The following is a 14,050-nucleotide window of genomic DNA, read 5'->3' as shown; positions in this document are numbered from 1 at the left end:
CATCCTCCTTTGAAGTTAGAAGAAATGCTGGACTTAAGTTGTTTAAAACATTGAACATTTAATTCCTTTAGACTTAACTCTTCTAGTAAAGATTAAAAGAGTATGCTTGATTTTTAGATTCTGCATCACAAAATCATGGACAGAGCAGGAAAGCTGCCAGGAAAAGGGTCTGTTCCAGTGACTCAGACAGCAATTCGAAGGTGGTTAAGAAAGCATCCACAGCCAGACCAGGCCTTCTGAGAGTGCCTCGGAGGTGTGCCACCACTGCTGCCAGTCGGATCAAGCTGATGAGTGATGAGGAAGATGGCCGTGTAGACCACGTGTGCACCAGGCGCAAAAATGCGAGGAAAAAGCCCCTCCATATTGCATGTGCCCCAGCTCAGAAGATAGACAGCAATTCTGAGGGGGATGTAAACTGTGAAGTGCCAAACGAACAGAGTGGCTGTGAAGGGCAGCCACTTGATGCCGACTCAGAAGGTAGTGCAAAAAGTATCAGTCAGTCTTTAAATGAAGACTCAGACTCTGAAGGTGTGTTGAATTCAGGACACAAGAACAGGCATACCAGGAGTCTCAAAACCAGTGTTGCACCTTCTAAAACAAAGAATGCCTTGATTGTGTCTTTGGAGGAAGATTCAAAAAGCCATATTCCACGGGGTGAGATAGGTAGAAAATGTTCTTCTGAGTCAACTTTGGTGCACAAAGCTACTGCAGAGAATAACTTTGAAGAGGAACTGAACTATGGGCTACGTAGGTGGAACGGCAGGAGGCTCCGGACCTATGGGAAGGCTCCTTTCAGTAAGACAAAAGTGGTGCGGGATTCGCAGGAAGCTGCCGAGACAGAAGTAAAAAGGAAGAGACTGCAAACTGAATTGGAAAATGTGAAAGCTTCCGAAACAACAGGGAGTTCAAAGTGTGGACCAGACACTAGCCCCAAATCTGACTCAGATTTGGGATCTGCCACTGAATCAGATGCTGACTGTACAGATGATTCAAAAACCAAAAAGAGGAAAACGAAAGGGAAAGCAAAAGTAGTTAGAAAAGGTAAAACTTTTACAGCTAACGTATCTAAAACTATGAGACGACCAAGACAGAGCAAACGTCCTAGGTTAAATGTGGATGATAATGACTGGGAGGATGTGGACTATGCAAAATCTAAAAGAGTTCTTCGACGCTCAAAAATAAAGACGAGAAATCAGGGTAGAAGGACCGTGAGATACCATGATGGGGATGATGATAGGAGCTTAGAAAATGTGTTAGATTTTGATGATTGCACCTTATGACCTTGAGGAAAGACCAGTTCACTTAAAAGAGGGAATGGACTGGAATTGATAGTGAAAGCTGGCTGTTGAAATTATTTTTTGTCCTACAATTCAGGGAATATATTTATATTTTTCTATGAAAAGTTATGAATGTGACTAAATCATGACTGTTATTTTTATTTGCACTTGCTTGCCTTTGTAGCAGCATCAGCACAGGTGCCAAAATATGCTTCATTTTGGGGGCAGATCTAACCTACTTTTGACAGTATTTAACTACACATAGCAAGAGTTTGAAATATGTTAAACACTAGACATTCTGGTTATCAGAACCAATAAGCATTACTTTTATGGTAGCAAGTGTCATACAGTTATTTTCAGAATTCGTCAAGAGGTGGTAGTTTCTAATTCCAGTCCTATTGTAGTATAAATTTCACATGACCTTTGTTTACAGATTCTTCGTAAATATTATGTTCATACTGACATAACAATTGGGGAAGGGGCGGTAACCACAATTAGTAGGCAAGGTACCTGCCACTTTTTTTCTTTCCCTGGCTACTTGAGTAGATTGCATTTTACCAGATTTTATCATTTTCATTGAAATGGTTTCCAGTTTTTCTTTCCAAGTCCTGTTGGGTCTTCTTTTTCTCTTTATTTTTAAGGAAAATATCATCTACTTTATTTTATAAACTTGAATTCATAAAGTGCTGGTAAATTATTTTTTTTTAAATGTTTGATTGTATATTTTAAATCTCTAAGGCCAGACCATAGCTAGCATTTTCTTTTAAATTGTGCACTAACAAAATATTATATAATTTGTCTTTCCAAGATCTCCTGTTTTCCATTTATGGAATTGAACCAAAATCTTGGTCTTCCATAGTCTTACTCTGTGAAATAGAGTTTGTGTGCCTTAGATTTAGATAAAGTGTGTTCTTTAATAGAGTGTACAGGGCTAAAAGAGTATTTAAATTATATGTAGTGTTCCCCCATCTCTTAAATTGTAGAGTTTTGGTAAGAGTGCAATTGCAAATCTCATTTATATAGGAAAATCCTTGTCATTCTCCATCTCTCTTAGTCTACTGCTGCCATGTGCAATCCCAAGCATTCTTTGCTGGTGCAACTAAGTATCTTTATTAGTGACCTCTAGTATAAATCTAAGAAAGTGTTGTGGGAAAATAATTTTGAAATTCACTTAAAGCGTGACTTTTGCCACATCATCAAATACCATAGTACACTTATTTTCGAGCCAAATATTTTTACTTGATAGGCTGTGCTACTCCAAACAGTGTAGGTGGCCATTCCTAGCTTGTTTGTGCCTGAAGATGGACTTGACTCAAGTGGTTTACATATTTTGTAGCTAAAGGGTGTGTTACAGTACCCCCACCCTTTGTTATTTATTGGCCCTAATTGTGTTTGGTTTCAGACAAAATTAACCCTTTTCTCTCCTGTGTATCCTTAAGGTGGTAGACATTGAAAAGCATCAGACTCTGATATCAGTGTTAGAATGTTCTGAAGTGTTGGTATTTCTTGGTTCTCTATTCCAGTTGACATGGTAGAAGGTTCTTTCTCTTTCTACTCTGGTGTAAGGGGAAGGATATTCTTAGACATTACCAAGTAAGATAGGTGGTCTGCCTGCCTCTCCTTTGGTTGTTGAGAGAGCTATCACCACTTCAAAAGTATGATGCTTTCCTTCTCAAAGTTTGCGTTAACTATATTGTTGACAGATTGAGTCAGGATAATTGTCCTTGACTAGTGGCCCGAAAAAAATTAATGGAATGCTCTTTACTTCCTTAATTTTGAGAAATGGTGATAGATGTCATATCCATTAATTTATTTTAACTCTTCTTAAACTTCTCTGTTTTATATCTATTCTCAGGGTTATAACTCCATGTTTACCATCATCTGCAGAAAGGTACCAAAAAAATCCATAAACAAATATGGAATATATTCATAAATACATCAGTTCTTTTGGTAAAATGATACTTAAACCATTTAGGCTTCATCAGTAGAACTGTTCTTAACTTTTGGACTGAACTGATTGGCTGGTCAGCCAGTTCCTAATTTTTCATTTTGTCCAAAATGGTTAGACCCTTGTGTGTAGAAGCAGTATTTTTGTTTCATCTGACAAAAAACCAAAAACACAACAAGTAAGAATTGGCCTGGTGACTTTGAAAACATGGTTGACAATGGTAGCTTCTCAAGTTCTGAAATAAAACTAAGGGATTATAGAGAGAATCATTTTTATGGATTTTTTTGGTCATGGTGCTATTCCTAAGGTTAACTTTGAATATGTGACACACACTTCTAAGTACCCTTAAGGAAAATTAATAAATAATTAATAGTTCAAAATGTTTACACTGAGCACTAGAACATGTTTGACCTTTTTTTTTTTTTTTTTTTCTATTTCTCTTTTTGCAAAATGAGCAGGGATTTAATGCACAGATGTACTTTAATAAGTTTGGGATCAGTTTGTATTTTTCCTGTGAAAAAAGATAAAAGGTTACAAGTGGAATGTGAACTGATCCAGAAGTAAGTGCTAGAGCTTTCCATTGCACTTGAAATAACTAAATGATGTATATGAAGAAGAAAAGACTACTGTGGTTGTGTATGTCCAGAGTCCTATGATTTTATTCATTTATGGTTTAAAAAAAGGTTTGAGGTTATTTAGATTGGAGTTTTGATTCCTTTTAAGGATTAATTTTACCAAGCATATTAAGACAAAAAGATTTCAAACATAAAAATAGGTGAAGTTTAAAAAGCTTCCCCCCACCCATTTCCTCATTTAAAAAGGGTATATTGACAATGTATAGTAACTTCCGAATAAAAGGAAAACTTTATTCCATTTTCAGATAATTCCTAGGGTAATCATTCTCCCTTGTGCCCCTTTTTTTTTTTTTTTTTCTAATTTTAGGGGATTAGATCCTTTGTCAGTTTAGTAATCCTCAAAAGAATGATGCATTTATTTACTCACAACCTCTGTGTTAAAACATAAAAGTTTCTTCCAAGAATCGTTGAGTTGTACCTAAAAAGAAAATTAGTTTTATAATAAGAAATGGGGTGAAAGAACTTATGTTTTAGGTAAATGGAAAAAGGAGACATAAACCAATAAACTTAGCACCTGAAGGTACTACTGTCCAAAAATAAGAATAAAATACATCACTAAATCCTTCACACTCCATTGGCTGATGATCTCTTAAGTAAAATTTTTATTTAGAGTAACGTGGGTCCATACTGTGTTCCTTTGTCCCTCTTCTAGCCTTTTTTCTTTAGAATAATCAGAACACAGAATTTATTAAGTTCACTGTATGGTATTAAGAACTGAAATGGAAGGACTTTATTAATCTCTTCTGTCAGTACAAATTTAATTTGTGTTACCTGGGGGAAAAAAATGAGAAGTTTTGTATATCAGATTGCAAGAACATTGTTAAAGGTACATACAGTATTTTTGGTTTTCCTTTGTAGTCAATTGTATTTGTTTTTTGAGTAATATTTAAATGGCTAGAAAAGGTCTTTTTGCCTTCCCTTTTTATAGCTGAAATGCCATCTCCATTCTTCTCATTGGTATTAAGTCAGTAAACTTACCTTATCAGGTATCTTGTAGTTGTCACCAAATCCTTTAGTTCATACATTGTATGGAAATTACAGTTCAGTTATTCTAGTATGATGGAGTGTAACAAAGCACCTTCATTGTAGAAGAACTTTTTGTCTGTTAATTATTTAAGTTATATCTCTCACCTTCTGTGGGTATCAGGAAATAATAAAGCAGAAACCCTAAGAAAATTGCAACCTAACAGAATAAGACTGTCTCTATTTGGGAACATACAGATCAGACCAAATATATTTGTCAAAGCTAGGGAAGAAAATGAAGCATTGTGGAAAAATCTAGTCCAACTAGGTTAGTATTATCAAATTGTGAATTTAATGGAAAGGATTGAAATGTAAAAAATATAATGATGAGGGCTGTGTTGTCTTTTCTCACAGTTTAAGGAAAATCTTATAACTTTTAAAAAATGATAGATGTTGCCTAAGGATACATGGGAATTCTCAAATTTAAGAGAAATTTTTACCAATCACTCATAAGCCAAACTGGTTTCTAATACATTGCTAATTTGGTTAAAAAAAAAAAAAATCAAGGCTATTACTTGGTGTCTGTTCAAGGATTGTGTGTGGATTTGATGGAGGGAGGCGGGTAGGGGTGCTCGGCGTTGGAGTCCTGCAGACTCCAGGCTCTGTCTCTGGCAGCATGTAAGTAACTTCAGACTGTTTGTAAAGACTGACTATTTCGTTGAATTATCAGTGCTACAGCATATTGTCTTGTCATACTTTAGTTTTTTAAGTTAACTTTAAGGTAAGTTTGATCATTTATTAAAATCTTCAGTGGAAATTCAGACTGTAAAGAGGCAGTCTGACAATTGAATGAGATGGCACAGACTATGTGGACTGCAGCAGCCAGCCTACCCTTGGTTCCACAAGGAAAATTATTTAGAAGTTGTTAACCTTTTTCGATTAGTGATTACATGTTAAAGAAATTTTTAATTTTTAATAGGTTAAAGTTTATTTTCTAAGTTTTGATCCATACTTATTTGGTTCACCTGTAAAATTCTAACCACTTAACTGGAGCTTGTCAAAAATGCAGATCTTTAGTTTTCTGCCTCCATTTGAGATCTGTACTTGTAACTTTTTAAAATTAGCTCATTACCACGTCAGAATCTGCATTGTCAACTAGGAACTCGTTTTTTATTCAACTAACTGAAGTAGTAAAATATAACAAATTTAATAGTCATTATAATTACAAGTAAAGGCTTTTTTTTTTTAACTACTACAAGCCGCCTAGCTGGTTGATTGTGTGAGGTCTGCACCATCTAGTTCCCCCTGCAACTCTTTCACCTCTGGATTTAAGCAGCTCTCCACCCTGTGTCCATCTGTGATCTCTTCTCCTGCAGGCAGAATGCAGGACTCCCACATTTGGTGTGAGTCAGAGCCTGGAGGGAGACGTGCTTGAAAGGGGGCTGCCTTCTAGCTGTCGGTGGCCCCATTGCTTTTCATTTGTAAACTAATAAAGCAGATTGAAAAACCCAGTATTTACTTCTGATATCATCTTATCCTGCCTGCATTAGTCTGAAATGATCCATCTCCTAACAAATTAAGCAGATTAAGATCCCTGAATTCATACTTCATAGGTTTTTTAGATTTTTAGAAAAAGTTGCAGTAGCCATCACAACTCATGTGAGAATCATTAAAAATGATTATCAATTGTTTCTAGAGATAAAATTATAGGGAGCTAGATTAGCTGTAGATGCAAAACACATCAAGGTTCTGTGTACCCATCATTGAGTGAATTGAAGACTTAAGGCCATTTATTCAACCACAGAAGTGACCAAACTACTGGAGAACAACCCTAGGTTACAGAATTATTTAACAGTCTCTTGACCTGACACTGCCATACCATTGACTTCTCAGTGTTACCATCTCCCCTGAAAAAAAATGTTAAACCCTGTGAGTTACAGAAAACCCTCTTCTACAGCCCATCTCTAGTGAGACTTCCAGGTTATGGGGTATTTGGAGACTTATACTGTGGGGAATATCAGTAAATGTTATTTGCTTCCAGAGTTTTGGTCATTGCCTATCAGTGAAGGTCAGACGATGAAGAAAAGAAAGGCCATCTCAAAGTCTGCTCTGATGAGAGGCTTGCTGGAGAGAGGTTACTATTTGCAACTAAAATGTTTTCCCTTTATAGGAGTTTGATTTACCCACAATCATAGTGACCAATAGTTGTCTGTACTTAAGTATATGAAATAGGCCAGTATATTATTTTTACTTTGACTCAGACATTTTCTTATATTTTTCCATTCTCAAATTTGTTTCTAATTCTCTCAGTTTAAATGCTGATAAGAATACAATTGTTTATGCTTCTATAGCAATGATGTAAAGTTTACTTCAGATCTAGGACTACAATTTTGTGTTACAAAGTATCATAATTGGAATATGAATAATCCTTCAGAAACTAGAGATTGTTGCTTTGAATCAAAACTAGCATGTCTACATCCAGATTTCTATTCACTACAGACCATATTAGAATACATAGTGATCTGTGAGTTCTATTTTAAAGTGGTCATCTCAATAAACTGTGACAGAGCCCTACTAAAGATGTAAATTGTCACTGTATTAACGAAGTTTTTATTATACCCAAATAAGGAGTCATTTAATGAAAGGCAACAATGCCTCAAGCACTCAGTGACCATTCCAACACCCGTGGCTGACCAAAGACCACCTGGGATGGTAGGACTTGCGGGGTTGTGCTGGTTGGTTAGTATTAAATGGCACTCACATTATCATTAGAGAAGTATCCTCCAAAAATTTTAAGCTTATACCCTAATAAATATATATTGAACTTCTAACCCTGAATTAGTCTGTCTATATATTTCTAAAAACTAGTTTTCTCAGAATAAAGCACTTGATAATTTACCAAGTTCTCAGTAATAAAATTGACACTGACTTACATGTATTACTGTTTTAAAAAATTCCCCACACTGTCATTCTGTGTTCCTCAGATTGTTTTTATCTTGATGACATTCCCATGTTATGGTTTAACCCTTTAGAGATTTCAGCTTAATCGAGTTGGAAATACCTTATACAATATAACTTAATCCTGTGTCCTCTCCCCTCTAATAGTTCATCTTTCCTTAAAGCATTTTACAGACTAGTTACAGTTCCTTCTGTAGAATCTTTTCCCTTATTTTGGATTACAAATGTCTTAAGAGTTGGTACTTACTAGGTTTCTAAGGTGTCAGTATAAGTACTTTCGTCACAACACTGAAAAGGAATTAGTTGCTGCAGCTTCAATCATTTTGTCTCAGAAATTTAGTGTAGTAGGATTTTATATATACAAATCCACTGGATATGTTGGGAATGAACTAATTGTATATTTTTAATATTTTTCCAACATGCAAATGGACACAGTTTGTTGACTGATAATAACATATCCTCATTTTACTGTAAAGTAGAAATTTCACCTTAATTTTACCATGTATTTTTTAAAACTATTCATCTGTTGTTGCATATTCTAGCATTTGCTTAATGTGCTGAAGATTCACTCTGAATCTAGGATTGATTTGAGGACAGTAGTTTATAATTTTAAAATTCCTAAGAAAACATTTTTTGAAATGGTAATACCACTTTTAAGCCTCTCCTCCGTTCACTCCCCAACTTCCTGTGCAGCGACTCCAGAGCCCAACCAAGGCAAGGTTGGGGGGCGCCTTATGGGGGGCCCTGCTGAGCAGCTCAGCCCGCTAAAATGCCATTTTTGCAATGCCTTGTGACTGATGTCTTTAGAAATGGAATTTTCACTGTAAAAACAAGTGAATCATGTAATTTTGGTAAAAAGGACTGAAGCATTTGTGGGAAATTGCTTTTAGCAAAGTAGTTCCTAGCCAACTATGGGAGAACTTTCGTGGGTCTTGGAGGAAACAAAAGCACATCTTTGAAATGCATGTCATAGATTTAAGGTAAACTCTGAAGAGTTAATTTTGAGGTTTTAAGGCTTAGCTCATCACCCTCTCTGTTGTTAACGAACTTGTCAATCCACAGAAGTCATTTTCACCTGTACTCATTTGCCCTTGATCACAGTTAAATGTCTCCCTTCACAAAGGAAAAACGAAGAAGGCTGGTAGTTTGTAGTTTCACTGCTACAGAGTAACTGCTGACCCCTGGGAAAACCCTTATTTTCTATCCTTAGCAGTGAAAAGGAAGTGAGTCCCAGATGATGTGTGGTTATTTCAGTGGCTGCAGACTGTCCTTAGCAAATGCTGAGTGGAAACCTGAGATAGCATCCTACACGCTAACCCCCAGCAAGACTTGTGCCCCTTGAAGACAGTCTTAGATAGTTTGGCTCTTAATGGCAGCAAGACTAGATTGCCAACAGATAAGGCCTGACATTCAGGGGCTAATGAACTTCAGGTGCATTTTTATCAAGAAATACTAGTGCCCAAGAAACAGTGCTAGTTAAGTTTGTATTTGAAATGTGAAAACCTGGCTTTCAGATGTTGGCAAAAATGAAAATGATTTGAGCCCACCTAAGTAAGCACCACATGGCGGCTCTGCACAACCCCACTGTGCTCCGTCGAAACTGTTGGCTGAGGCTGAGTGAAGGACTAGCCTCTGCAGAGTGCTTTCTGTCCTACCTTTTTGCTGCTGGATCCTGTCCCAGTTTCTGGTTCTCAGCTACAATAACACTTCCTTGAAAGAAGTTCTCCATTGCCCCTTAGGAGGTTCAGTTTCTAGAACAAGTTCTGACAGCGGTCTGCGCTACTTCCTTAGTTCCTTACAGCAACTGCTTGTGTGTAGAGTTTGTGTCTTTTAGAAGCTTCAGCCTGATCCTCTCTGTGCCCCACATACACCAGCTCAGAAACTATCTGAATAGCAGTGAAACTAGGATTTAATCATTTCAAGTATATAAAATCCTGAAATTGAAAAAGACAAATCTAGGATTAAAACCACATTTCAGTTGTATAAAACCAATATACATTTCTTTTTATCTACTAGCGACCCATGTAACTTTTTTTTTGACTAAAGGAAATACGTGTTGGAACTGAAACCTTAAAGTAGGGCTGATGCTGTGTCGTCATAGTCATGATGGCATTTCCTCCTTGTTTAGGTTCTAGGAAAATTATTTCAGAAATCCTATTGAATATTTTAAAGTAATTCAACATATGAGTATTAGAAATGATACCAAAAATTTTAAACCTACAAAGTTCTACTGTAAAAATTAAGATTTTTAAAAAGTGCTTTTTGGTGAGTGGCTTTATGACGGAGGAGCCTGGCAGGCTATACATCCATGGGGTCGCAAAGAGTCAGACACAACTGAGTGACTTCACTTTATGACCCTGAAGGGTACTTAACCCTATTCTTACAAGTCTGCTGCTTTAAGGGACAGTTATCCTTAGAGACAGTGAAGTGTGCAAGGGGCTGTAACTTCTGTCCAAGACTTGGATTTGTAGACAAGGAAGTGGAAGGTTATATCAGCGTCAAAAACGTGTAGTGTCATTGATGATGATCATTGGTTTTTCATTTAGCAATGTGAGTAGTAACACTGTCGAGGAATGTATTGTTGAGGAATGTAGTAGTAAAATCTTGTGGTACAAGATTTTTGCATTTACATGAACTTTCATTTTTCAGAATCTGTTCCTAGAGACAGAGAACCCAATACAAAAATGAGAACATGTGTGCATAATCAGAAGGATGCAGTGCCAATGCCTAGTGAGACTCTGAAAGCAAAAATGGTACCTGAGAAAGTTCCCCGCAGATGTGCTACTGTTGCTGCAAATAAAATAAAGATAATGAGTAATCTAAAGGAAACCATTTCAGGACCAGAAAATGTGTGGATTAGGAAGAGCAGCAGAAAACTGCCCCATCGAAATGCTTCTGCTGCGGCTAAGAAAAAATTACTCAATGTTTATAAAGAGGATGATACAACCATAAATTCTGAAAGTGAAAAGGAGCTAGAAGATATTAATAGAAAAATGCCCCTTTTAAGGCGTTTCAGATCCTGGAAAGAAAAAGCACAGTAGTGACTATGAAAATGTAGAAGTGGAATTGAAAACCAGGGGCCACTGGCAGTTGCATTCCGCTCCTAGCTCTAACGTTGTTAACCCCTTGTTGGCACCTTCTGAGGGATTTTCTAAAAGCCATAACCCAGTGGAGCAAAGTGGGAGGAGGGCTTCCTCCTAGTCAGCCCTTGTACGGATGCATATGACAAGAGAATTCTGAGGAGGAAATAGATTGTGGAGCCTGTAGTTGGAGAGGTGGGAAGAAAAGACAAATGGCCCTGTCATGAGATTATTCCTTTTCTGAAAGGAAGGGCCTTGAAGAAATCTCTCGATTCTTTAGAGGAAGAAAATGGGAAGTGTACAGGGCCGGTAGCAAAAACTTAAAGGATGAAAACATTTCAAAATCTCAACCTGATGCTAATTTTCAGGGTTCTATGTTAAGAGTATAACATTTCAGACCACCATGACTGTGGTGTCATTACTGAAATAAGGTAAAAAATAGGCACATTTCAAGAGTGAGTGCCACTGAGCCTATTGGACATTTGAGTGAAGCAAATACTAAGATCCACGCCCTATAATTCACAACCCCAAAACTCATAAACTAGAAGGGCCTGGGGATTCCATGACGGGAATGTTGATAAATGAGTTCTGAAGTCGTGTTGGAAATAGAAAAAGTCCATTAATTCCATGACGGGAATGTTGATAAATGAGTTCTGAAGTCGTGTTGGAAATAGAAAAAGTCCATTAATGTTCTTATTTTGTTTATAATACTGCAATTCATACAGAATGATGACCACTTGATATGACGAATTCAGGGAATATATATTTTTATATGAAAGCTATGAATGTGACTATCACAACTTTTTCTCATTTTTACTTTCATGTAGCAGCATTTATAGAAATGCCAAAAATGTGCCTCACTATGAGGCAGGTCTTAGTCTTAATGAGTTAGAAAATAAAAAGTATAAAGATGGAAACAGTCATATTTTTAGATGATACTGTCACATCTTTTGTTTCTTTATAGCACCTTAAACGTTAGAACTTTATGAATATTTTGAGCAAATTTATTAGAGTCTCATCACAACAGACTTTAAAGGCAGCATGTCTGGGCTATATCAATCCTTCATTAGGATTAGAAAATCTGGTCTTGATACTATAAAGAATTTATTTGCAATGAGGTTTGTGAGTAGGTATTTGTTGAAATTAAAATCACCAGATTAAATGAACGCACTGTCAAATCTTTTTAACATAGCAACATGCTATTGGAAAAATGAACTGTTAAGTTGTTTTCCCATTTAAAAGTATCTGTGAATATTAATATATGATTTGCATGTGTAAATCTAAAATACAGCAATCTAAGGGTTTATGTTCCTTTTTCATTAAAAGACAATGTAATGCATTTTTTTGTTACACAGATCAACTAAAGTGTCTTATTGAGAAATTTACTTGTGGTTGCATGTCTGCTTTTAAAAAAGGCTTTTTGTTGTCACTTTCTTTTTCTTAGCATAAGCCAGAGTCTGTATTTGCTCTGTTTGTAGTATATTTTCATCTGAAATACTGATACCAGTAACTTGTTAATAGTACAGGTGAGAAAGGGAAGAATTCCTAATAAACTGCAAATATTTTTAGGTGCATGGGGTTTGATTTTTGATCTTTAATGAAATGTTTAAACCTATTTCCAGTCCCATATTTGCACTTAATTTCACAGAAATTTCTTATTGGGATATGCTATGTCCTCAACAAATGTCATAAAATGAAAATGTTAAAAATCTCAGTTAAGAGTATTTTATGCTGTTTTTTGACCATTTTAGTGTCGTGAAGATTTCATTTTGAAGTTATAATTTTCTCTGGTGGGGTTAATTTCTGTTACCACTTGAGATTGTACCATCAGCCTTCTTTCATAATGGAATCCCTTTTCTGGTTGAGTATTTGATTTGAACATATACTGCCTTTTTTAAAGTGCTTGGCCTAAATTTATTGTAACTGCATGAAATAAGCATTTGTTTAAAATTTAATATTGTAAAAATCTCTGAAATGTATGCAGAATTTCAATCATAACTAAATGTACTATCATTACCCTATTTATGATTTTCAATCAGCTTTCCACAAGTGACTTCTTCATAATGTAATTGAAATCAAATTGAAGATCTTACTGGTAAAAGTGATGTGATTTTATTCAACAAAAGGACTAAGACAAAGTGGTGCCCAACTGTAGCCCAGGAGTGTTAATGTAATCTTAAAATCTTGTCTATTCTAGCTTGCTAACATAGCCAGTTTCCTAAGCGTGAACTAGATAGCTAGTCTTATTGTTTATACTATAATGTTCATATTTTGCTTCAAAACCCAATATATTATTTTGCAGTAATGTGTAAAATTGCTAAATAACTGATCTTATGGAAATGCTTTTGGTGACAGTTTCTCCACATCTAAAAGCAAAATGTTTCTAGCAACAGATTTGTGATTTTTTTCTAATCTCAAGAGGCTTCCCCGACCCCATATTAGTACTTAACTTTGTGACTATTTATTGATAGGGTTCCAGAATGTAAGCAAATGCCCTCTAGTTTCAGCACAACTGAATGTAGGTAAATGGATTTTTTTTCCGTTGCAATATTGTATATTTTCACTTAAGCTATGGTATAGTGTCACTTCTCTCCTGCATGGATTAGTGCTGTTAAATAATGAAAGATGAGAACCAATTCAAAAATAATTACATACGTTTCTTATTAATGAAAGGCTATTTAAAACGAAATTTTGTACCAGAGATGGCCAAGTTTTAAAAAAGAAGCAACTATTTTTGCATTCTCATGAAATCTTTCAGATCATCAGCTTTTGAAATGTGAATTCCTATTGCCAGAGTAAAAGCTCATTTTTCCAACACCGCGAAGCACTGTATTTTTTCCTGCCCGTCCATCCGCCCTCTGTCCACTGTCCCGAGGACGCGCCGGGCCGGGCCGGCACCTACCTGGGGCGGTCGCGGTTTGAAGCCGGGTTCTTAATAAACCAAAGCTCACCCTGTCACTCCTAACGGAGAAGAAAACGGAAACGGAGTTAAGGAAGGAAAGGTAACCGGGCTGGCCTCTTCCCGGAGCTGTAAGGACTGGGCCGGGGGCGGTCGAGCCCCTTGTCGGCCTGGTCCGTTACCTGCGGGGACGGGAGACCCCGCCCCCCGGCTCGCCTCTCTAGCCTGCAGTCACCCGATTTTTCGGCGGCCCCACCGGGCTCGGGCTGCGAAAGAAAAAGGTCCTGGAT

General features: G+C 36.6%; 1 protein-coding gene across 3 annotated transcripts in view; it reads left to right on the top strand.

Annotated features, from left to right (window-relative positions):
- Positions 1-13,678, top strand: part of BRWD1 (bromodomain and WD repeat domain containing 1) — a 123,831-nt gene extending 110,153 nt beyond the window's left edge. For all 3 annotated transcript variants that reach the window (XM_070795013.1, XM_019962667.2, XM_019962674.2), the window contains 2 exons: positions 118-1,041; positions 10,431-13,678. In XM_070795013.1, coding sequence (XP_070651114.1) covers positions 118-1,041; positions 10,431-10,822 — 1,316 coding nt within the window. In that variant the 3' untranslated portion in view covers positions 10,823-13,678. The remainder of the gene's footprint in view (positions 1-117; positions 1,042-10,430) is intronic.
- Positions 13,679-14,050: the final 372 nt, after the last annotated feature.

Source organism: Bos indicus, chromosome 1 (genome assembly GCF_029378745.1).
Source record: "Bos indicus isolate NIAB-ARS_2022 breed Sahiwal x Tharparkar chromosome 1, NIAB-ARS_B.indTharparkar_mat_pri_1.0, whole genome shotgun sequence".
Taxonomy (NCBI): domain Eukaryota; kingdom Metazoa; phylum Chordata; class Mammalia; order Artiodactyla; family Bovidae; genus Bos; species Bos indicus.
Note: the sequence above shows the minus strand (reverse complement) of the source record. Positions and strands in the feature narration are given on the sequence as shown.